General features: G+C 33.0%; 1 protein-coding gene across 1 annotated transcript; it reads right to left on the bottom strand.

Annotated features, from left to right (window-relative positions):
• Nucleotides 1–435: 435 nt before the first annotated feature.
• Nucleotides 436–4,415, bottom strand: LOC131062885 (probable inactive receptor kinase At2g26730). The gene is made up of 3 exons (XM_057996622.2): nucleotides 4,228–4,415; nucleotides 3,259–4,132; nucleotides 436–1,369 (listed from the first exon to the last, which is right to left on the bottom strand). Exons 2-3 carry the CDS (start codon nucleotides 4,007–4,009, stop codon nucleotides 669–671), a joined length of 1,452 nt encoding a protein of 483 aa, XP_057852605.2. The 5' UTR covers nucleotides 4,010–4,132; nucleotides 4,228–4,415; the 3' UTR covers nucleotides 436–668.
• Nucleotides 4,416–10,109: the final 5,694 nt, after the last annotated feature.

Genomic DNA, 10,109 nt, shown 5'->3' on the forward strand with positions numbered 1-10,109 from the left:
CTATTTGCTTCAAAATTTTAATGGCCTTTTTCCCTAAACAGTTAATGGTGCATTATGCTTCAAAAATTTAATGGGCTTTTCCCTTTGTTTTGGGGAATTGTTTTCATTTTGGTGCTCAACGGATATGCAGCCTAAATATTTTAAATGCTGGATGCATGCAGCCTTCGAGTTTTTGTTTACGTTTCTAGGGATTTTTGCTGTTGGACCCCCATTTCAGAGCAAATATCTAAACTGTAATTTTGAACAAATTAATATATGGGTATATGGTACTAAATCAATTTTATGTTTAAAAATATATATAAACAAAAGAAGCATTTCAATTAAGAATGCTATCAACCGACTACATAAATCTTAACATGTTCTATCATACTTCTAAGTATCAATTTACAGCAAATAGAGAATTTTAAAGCACATCTCATTTGCTAAAGCTTGGAAAATAAAATTGTACTCTAGTACTTACACAATATTTAAATTTAAAAAAATAAAAAAAAGTTTTTTTTCCTAATGAAAATAATTGAAAAGATCTCATGATACTTCATTCAATTAAATTATAACTCTTCCATAAAATCCAACTCAAACTATTTTCCAAACAACTAATCATCAAACACTCATGCAAACTATAAGTCTACCATAAAATCCAACTTAGCTATTTCCCAAACCACTAATAATCAAACACTCATGCATGAAGATTCCAGATCCAGAGTTGATTGATTCCCGATAGGACTTGGTGTGGCCATAGAAATCCCTCCTCCTGGCGATTCAGTGGTGGAGTGGGTTGAATGAAATGAAGACCGAGGAGACTCAAAAGAAGTATAGGACCCCTCTTCATGATCCCATAGCTTATCAATTACGTCACAAGCATAGTTCATAGTAGGCCTAATCTCAGGTGCACTGTTCACACAATTTAGGCCTAGCTGCAGAAGTTCAACTATATTATCCTCCCCTGCATTTTTCACCATCTCTTTGTCAAAGACCTTAGTTGTCCACTCTTCTCTTACAACAGACTGAACCCAATTGGGGAGATTAAAACCTGCATTATCACCCTTTTTGCCTGTCAGTAATTCAAGGAGCATCAGTCCAAAGTTGTACACATCTGATTTTTGGGTGATTCTTCTTTCTGGGGCTTTGTAGGCATTTGAATGGAAGGGTGTGGGGGCTGTGCATACTTCTACCAGGGAATTGAAACCATAGTCTGCAATGTATGGTTCTAGGTTTTCTGCCAGAATGACATTGGAAGGCTTGAGATTGCCATGGGGAATACTGCCCCAGGGTTTGAACTCTTGGTGCATGAAAGCTAGGCCCTTTGCAACTCCTCTGATGATTGAGAGCCTGGTGTTCCACTTTAGTTCTCTCTTTCCCTTGAAAAACTCTGTGTCACATAACCATGTAATAATAGTTAGATCCATATGCACAAACCATGTAAATGATCTATATGCTTCTTAGCCAAATTCAATTCATTAAGTAAATATACCCCATTTAACTTATGAGTTGAGCAGCTAGTGGATTAAAACCTTGGAAGGTTATAGATTAAATTTATATAGACTTAAGTTTTTTAAGATGATCTATTGTCACAAATTGATGATTTCCAGCTCATATCACATTGTGACATATTTTGATGGGATGAGTAAATGGGAAATGGCTATTCAACCATCAAGATGTATTATAGTATTGATGATTGGATGCTACATAATTGAAGTTTTGAATTCTAATGGATGAGAATTGTTTGCAGCTTGTTCAGTGTACCATTGTCTCAAATGAATAACAACAGTCTTCATCAATAAGAACTTAAAACTTCAGTTATGTATCATCTAGCCATGGATGCCATGGTGCATCCTGATGGCTGGATGGCCATTTCTGGGTAAATGTGTTGTCAACTGTATCAAATGTTTTACACAATTGACCATTACAACTAGTAAGTTGATTAATCGACCAACAAAACAGCCAATTATTAAGGAAACAACCAATTTCATTATTAGCAGCTTAATCATTTTTAAACCCTTGATACAATCTGAAATTTAAAATTGTAATATATAAGAAATAATTTTAATAAATTAAAAATTATATGTAAATTAAATACTTCTTACTAAAAAGAAAGGGAAAAAGCATTTATATTTAAAATTGTAATATATAAGGAACAATTTTAATAAATTAAAAATTATATCTAAATTAAATAGTTAGCATTCTTACTAAAAAGAAAGGAAAAAAGCATTTATATTTTAAGAATATGGGGGTTTTGAAATTTGTAACATTGATCAAATAATATTAATATGAAATTTTATAAACATGATTGAATCTAAAACTATTATTAATCAACAATCATATATTAGTAGAATCATTTTTTTCTTATGTATAAGATTCAAAGAGATTTGAAAAAAACACTTTTAAAACATCTATGCCAATATTAATGATGAACCCCACAATCATATTAAACATAGAGTATAGTGTATATTACCTGAAATTTAAAATATATTTAAAAAAGATAATAAGTTCATGTTTTTTGGGATAAAACTGAATAGTAATTTTACATCTCATCTACATCAAAATAGTATAAAGATTTGTTATATTTTTATTTTTTAATATTGTGTAAAATTTGAACTTCACCATTGAAATGTTTACAACAATGATCTTGTCATTAAATCAAGTGTTCTTGGACTGTTCGTTTTTTATTAGTTATAAAACTGATCTTTGAAATGAATGATATTTAAAAATAATGATAATAATAAGATAGTAAAACTCTATTTTTTATATGGATATGGCAACAGTTTCTCATCCCTGTAAGCAAAACAAACAAGTCTGATGCAAAAAGTGCAGTGCAAAAGCATTGTTTTTAAAAATGATCAATTTTTTTTTCATTTCTATTATTTTGCTCATTGTTTGGAAAACAGATTTTCTGTTTTATTTTTTTAATGAGATTTGATGTGCATGAGATCTTTATCTTGATTTAAAAAAAAATAGAAAAATAACTGTGTTACATTCTTTATTTTTATTTTATTTTTAAAATTTGATATAGATATGCTAAAGTTGGACTATCCTAACATACCATCAACTACAACTGATAAATGGACATTGTGATGAATTTAGAAAACCATACAGTTTCTTCCCAAATAGTGTAATATTTATTTTTCTTATTTGACAAACTATACTCTTAGCCTGCATCATGTTTTAGAAATCTCCTAAAGCTTGTAGTTATCCACTGATCTGAAAAACAAAAGAATGAAAGAAAGAAGAAGCTGAGTTATTTGTTATGTAAATGCTTACCATCCAGCAGAGAAGCAAGGCTCCCTTTGTTTTGATATTCATAGACAACAATGTTCTCAGCAGGGGAAGAACAATAGGCAATTATAGGGAGCACATTTGGGTGCTTCAGATTCCCCATGAATGCCATCCTCTTTTCAAAATCCTTCCCTTCAACTCGCAAATCCTTGAGCCTCTTGACAACCAAAGCAGCACCATTATCCATCACCACTCTATAAACATTCCCAGAGAGTCCTTGTCCCAAAAGTTCAGCAGAGGCCCTTAGAAGTTTTTCCAATGCAAATGGACTGGGCTGCTCCTTCTCAATGAACTGAAGCTTGGGTTGCTTAAACTCAGTTGAATGGTTGTCACTAGAGAATTTCTCCTCTGAATTATAACTTATGGAATTGGGTTCCATTGATTCAGAAGCTTTGTTCCAGTCTCCTGGATTAACCTTTTTGTGTCCAGGACTGAAATAAGTTGGTATTTCAGATCCCTTCAAATGATTTTTCTCTTCTACATGCTTCTTATTGTACATGTATATGAAAACAATAAACAAGAGGATTACCAACACAGGAAGTGCCAATGGAGCTATACTATGAGAAAATGGGTCAGCAGTGGAAGGAACAGGGGAAGGAGCAGGACTAGGACCTTCAGCCCAGCATGTAGTGCATAACAAGATAAGAAACCATGGAATAATACAACTTCTCCACTCCATTATGTTGACACCCAAAACAAAATTAAGTGCATATGATTGATTAACTCTACTTTGCATGCATGTATTCAATCAGGAGTCTCATATCTCATTTCATTCACCTAGAAAGCTAGCTGAAATTTGCTTCTTTTGGGTCATGGTGGAAGAGAAGAGCAGATATCAGATTTCTACCAAGGAATGTATCTGCAAAACAAATTGGACAAATTTAGTGAGAATATATAAAATCATTTTCTTGTTCTCACAGCTAAATGAAGATAACTTTGGAGGAGGAAACTAACAATTGGTCGGAATGTACTGAGAAAGCCAAAAAACTTTGCTCGAAAGAGAGGAGATTTTCATGATGGCGTTCTGCCCTAAGTTTTACTTGGCCTTAACGATTAGTTGTCAACCAGCAAGCAGAGAGTGGAGCTTCTTACGATTGATAATATGTCACTCCTTTTGAGATAATCCAGGTATTGACAACAACTCTCTGGCATTAAAAAACGAATGATTATTTAAAGTAATTGGAGTACACTAATAAATAGAAATAAATATTTGTTTATGTAGTAGATTTTTGGATTAATTGTGTGTAAAAGATTTTCTTGGATGAATTGTGTGTAAAATATTTTCTCAATGTTTGGGATCTGTTTGATATACTACTTCATTTTGATAATGGATCATGCAATTTGATCTAAAATGTTGTGATTGTGGAAACTACATGTTTCTAATAAACATTTGTTTAGTAATTATAATGGAAAATATTAAAAATTGATATTTTTTATTTTAAAAAAAGGATTAAGAACAATCTTCCAATATCTATGGATTGAATCTGCATTTTGTAGGATGATTATATCTTACTTGTCATAGGAATGACTTGATACATGGAACTGATTTGTGACTCCTAGGAATGAACTCGTTAAATGTGTGCCTATGTGACTTAGTTTTTCCTTGTCTAGCTACTATTTAATCAAGAGCAAGGACTAGTTTGTACTGAGAAATACCTTAGGGATGTTGTTGAGTTTGTGAGGGTCAAATTCTTGTTAGTCAAGATCCAAATATAGTACTTTTATGGTCTTGTGTAATTAAAACAACACTACAATATAGATTACATTACTTTAATAGTCATGAAGGTTCAATATAAATTACATTACTTTAATGTTCTAAACAAGGTTTTCCTTGAATGGTTTTCCTTGAACAACTTTAACTTTCAAATGATGCTTGCCTATCAAAATTGTTCAACTAAATTCTTTAAATACTAAGAGAACAATTCATTGCATAAACATATTCCCAGTCAATTTAGAAGGGTTATGAAGAAAGCAATGGAATCTGTAGATTACATTTTAATTGTAGTTGTTGGATCAATTACTCGTGTTATATATTCTTGATTCGGTATATCATGAAAATGACCCAAAATATAGAATGGGCAATTTAGAAATTAATAATAAATACGTATAAGTATCCCAAATTCATCTTTTCAAATAATGATCAAACACATAAGTTTCTACCTATTTTCTTAAGTGATATGTTATATTATTTAGAACCATTTTATTTACTGCATATAGTATCAGATAAATTTTAACTTTTTGTTAAGAAAATTATGTGGGTTATAACTAGAATGCACCATTGACCTTGTATTTTAATTAATTGAAAATTAAAAAAAGTTATATTCAAATTTGTTGTGCTCAATATTTAGTTGCGCTTTCATGTTTTGTATGGTAGGTGACACATATTTGCTTCTTGATGATAATGAGGACATTAGTGTGGATTAAGTGGAGGTTAACTTCAATAGTATTCTAGACCATTTACATGTGGCTAAGAAACATCAAATATATCTATAACAATCAATAGTAGCGATGGTTGAAAGCTTGTAGTTATAACTATTAACATTGTTTTGGCTCTTTCACACTATTACAAGGAGAAAGATTTAGACTAGGTAGCTAAGGAACTATTTTGAGTATATTATATAAATATGTGATTATATGTTTAATATGGATTGATGGGACCTATGTAATTTGTCTTGTTCCTCTAGTTGAACTGGACAATGCTTATGCAGGGATCATAATGTATCGTTGATTTTATTTTTTGATTAATTCAAAATAAAAAATGATTATATTCTAATTAATTTTTAATTTTAAATTAGTTAAAAAATAAGATCAATTGTACATCTTAATCCCTACAACGACAATTTACAATTCACATATGAATACCCAAAATCTAATAACAAATTCAACAAAACTTCCCATATAACAATACATGGAGCTCCATATCATCGACAAGTTCCCAAATCCTTATGCAGCTCCATATGATTTTTCTTTTATATCTTTTATATGTGCTTATAGAATATGTATATAAAAATTATAAATAAAAGGATTGCCAACACAGGTAATGCACATAAACCTACATAAACCTACATGGGATGCATAACAATATAAGCAATCATGAAATAATACATCATGTCCACTCCATTATGCAGACACCCAATACAAAATAAGTGCATATGATCGACTACAGTCTAGTCTGCATGCATGTATTCGAAAGAGGAGTCTCATATTTTATTTCATTAACCCAAAAAGCTAACTATAATTTGCTTCTTCTGGATCATCGTGGAAGAGAAGAGCAGATATCAGAAAATAAAGAACGTATCAAACCAGACAAATTTAGAGAGAATATACAAATTCATTTTCTTATTCCTACAGCTAAATGAAGTTAACTTTGGCGAAGGAAACTAAACAATTGTATGGAATGTAGTTGGACAACTAGAACTAGAAAAAGCTTTTGTTGAAAGAGAAGGTTGGCAGTGATGGGCGTTCTACTCTAAGTTTTAGTTGGTCTTATCGATTAATTGTCAACTGGCTAGCAGACACTATTGCTATTGCACTTCTGGTGACTGAGAATATGTGACTACTTTTGAGATCATCCTTCTACCATTCAAGAAATTCATGATTATTTGATCCCCATGCTTTTGTATGAAAGTAATGGTAATCTAATGAATTTTTCTTTTCTAAGAAAACCAGCTTAATAAGTCCATTACCGTATAGCATGCAAAATTTTAGAAATATAAATGAACCTAAATACATTATTCTTCTATATGCATCTAATATCATGTGTGTGTATCTATGTTATACATACATACATTACATATGTACGCATGTTATACATTACATATGTACGTATGTAATAGATTGGCACATAGGTGATAGCTAATCATTTAATAAATATTTTATACAATCAACAATCAAAATAATGGTTGATATATATCACAATACATATATTTATGTGTTTATGTGAATAGTGTAACGATTTTTAGATTTAAAATATAATAAAATGTCATCCCTTGTTATAATAAGAATATGATAATATAGTCTTAATACAATCACCCAAAGTGTCTAGGGTTCATAGCAACATTGAGCTTTTATGTATGTATGTATGTATGTATGTATGTAATAGATGAACACATAGGTGATAGTTAATTATTTAAAACATATTCTATATAATTAACAATCAAAATAATGGTTGAGATATACAACTACACATATGTATTTATATGTGTTTATGTGAATAGAATAAAGACTTCTAGATTTAAAATAGAATAAAATATAATCCCTTGTTATAATAAAATTAATACATATCATAGGATTATGTGAAAATTGTCTTAATATAATCTCAAAATGGCTAGGGTTCGTAGTGACATAGAGCTAGCAATAGCTCTAGTTACAACTACTATCTTAGTAATAAATCACTTTGCCTATGCCCTATTTCAAGATTTAATATTTAATCTCAATAAAATAAGTTCAAGAATCTGTGAAGAATCTAAGAAAATAAAACAAATATAGTTTAATATTCATTTCAAACAAGAAATACCTAACTCAATCTCATACATAGATTTATAATAGAATTATCATTCAATTTTAAAACAAACCAATAATCTCCAATGCATGATGATAACTAGAAGTTCATACCTCTTATTTAAAATCTTATAAAGCCAAACTTCCATAGTCACCCTCTTTCTTCAAAAAGATCATCCTCCCCCAATATATATTACTCAAATATTTTATTAAGAAAATTGACAAAAAATTAGATGTTGCAATCAAGAATGAAGCCATTAATCCACTTGAACAATACTCAATCTAGAAAATAGAGTCCATCTCCTTAACATGTAGCCATAGTCATACACATACATGGGTCAAATTTCCACAATAGGTTACAACACTATGAGGTATAATCCCTCCAACTATACATGGGTCAAACCTCCACAATATGTTACAACATTGGGAGGTACAAGCCCTCCAATAATATGTTATACACAATGTACCACTAAGAGGGGGGTGAATCAGTTGTTCTCAAACTTTTTCCTTTAACTATCCTATATGAGTATACCAATTAACAAATCTAACTGAATGCAGACTTACCGGTTAGATGGGAGACTAACACAAATGCACTCACACATAAAGGGGACATCACATAACACTAGCATATACGAGGAAAACCCAAGATGGGAAAAACCTCGGTGAGAAATGTTGCTAGAGTCTACTACTCCAATCCAACCTCACAATGAATCTTTGATTACAATGTTTAGGGCACCAACCCAAGGAGCTACAACCCCTACACCGGGCTCCAACTTAGTGATTACAAAATCATGTTTTTATACCAAAGTTATCTTCTTGTTACAAAAGAGCTTTGTAACTCTCAAGTATGTCTCTCCACCAGTTCTCCTCTCTACAGATCTCTGTGGGTTCTCTATTCACCTTTTCTCAGTAGCAACCTTATCTCCTGCTGAAACTTGCTCTCTGATGCACCCTTGCCGATTCAGCCTCTTCTCCTTCTCTGTCAGTTCCGCTCTCTATCGGTTCTCTCTTCTCTCTGCTACACTGCTGCTTTCTACCGGTACTACACTCTATCGGTTCTATGTCTGCCTTCTATGCAGTTTTCTGCAACTCTTCTTTCTTGGTATGGTCACCACCAGTTTACTCCTCTGTCAGACTCAAAGGCTAACTACTGATTGCCTCACCGTTGCCGGTTGAACCCTTCAACCCGATTCTCTCTCACACTCAGTCTCTCCTCTGATACATGTTGAGCACTTGCCTGATTTCTTCTCACATGCAACAACACTCTCTCATTCAGTGGCAACCTCCATCGATTTTGGCTTGCATATTTATAAATTGGTTTTCCCACCAAAAGCCAATTCAAATTTCGAGTGGTTAGGGTTTCCTCATCGATCTCGAGGGAAACCAAATCCAATAAGATCTCATCAGATCTGATTGCCTAGATTGATGAACTATAATGCATCAATCAACCTCGGCATTGTCGTGCCTTCCAGAACACGCCTTCCTCATTTAGCAGTCTGCATTTAACTTGTCAACGGATTTCTTGGTTGATCACCAAGAGTGGCTTCATGGTTTCCTTCACCTACCTGGATCTACTCAACTAGTCTATGTTGGATCTTTGTTGTTTGTTTTACCTCAAGCCGCAAACCTCTGCTGTGCATCCCGTGAATCTTGCAGTCGACATAAATGTCGACCTGTCACCATCTACCTCGCTGCTTGACACTTCACCGACTCAACATGCTGCCCTGTGCATGCATGCCACTTCACCTCCACGTGGCCCCTATGTTGGCATCTACCTCTTCTTGGTCATCTGTGTCGGTATGGACATGCTCCATTATCGGGTTCTTCTACCGGCTTACTAAACCTTGCGGTTAAACCCTTAACCGGTCTGCTTTCAACCTTGCACTTTGCCTCTCTTCCAGTGGAACACTCAACTGGTCATCACTCTTGCTAACCTACCTTATGCACATCTTCATCAAATGGGAGTCTTTTGCATCTGCACCTTGTCCATATTACCGGTAAACCCCTTGATGACACCATGTCATCAACCTTCAATTGTTTCCATCTAAGGCATTTGCATGCCTATTGCACTCTCTATGTGCAGCTGCTCAGCCTTGCCTTCTTCATCATCATCTCAGACCATATCTCAACTAGTTTGTCAAAGTGACAAACCCATCACTTCTTTACCTCTCTCGGTAGCTCATCGTGCCTTCTCTGTCGGTCTAGTGCATATACCTGATTTCATGCACTTGAGGCATTTTTGTGATTCACCGGTTCTAAAAATTAATTTTAGTCAAATATATTGTCTATAGAGATTCATTATAGCTCTCTTATATATGGGCCACAACTTTTCCAAT

Source organism: Cryptomeria japonica, chromosome 9 (genome assembly GCF_030272615.1).
Source record: "Cryptomeria japonica chromosome 9, Sugi_1.0, whole genome shotgun sequence".
Classification (NCBI taxonomy): Eukaryota; Viridiplantae; Streptophyta; class Pinopsida; order Cupressales; family Cupressaceae; genus Cryptomeria; species Cryptomeria japonica.

What these genes read in the sequence shown, in the direction of transcription:
- LOC131062885 (XM_057996622.2), bottom strand. Translation starts at nt 4,009, where the DNA reads ATGCAAAGTAGAGTTAATCAATCATATGCACTTAATTTTGTTTTGGGT. An exon ending in CCTTGCTTCTCTGCTGGATG is followed by an intron (nt 1,370 to 3,258) that starts GTAAGCATTTAC and finishes TATGTGACACAG; the next exon opens with AGTTTTTCAAGGGAAAGAGA.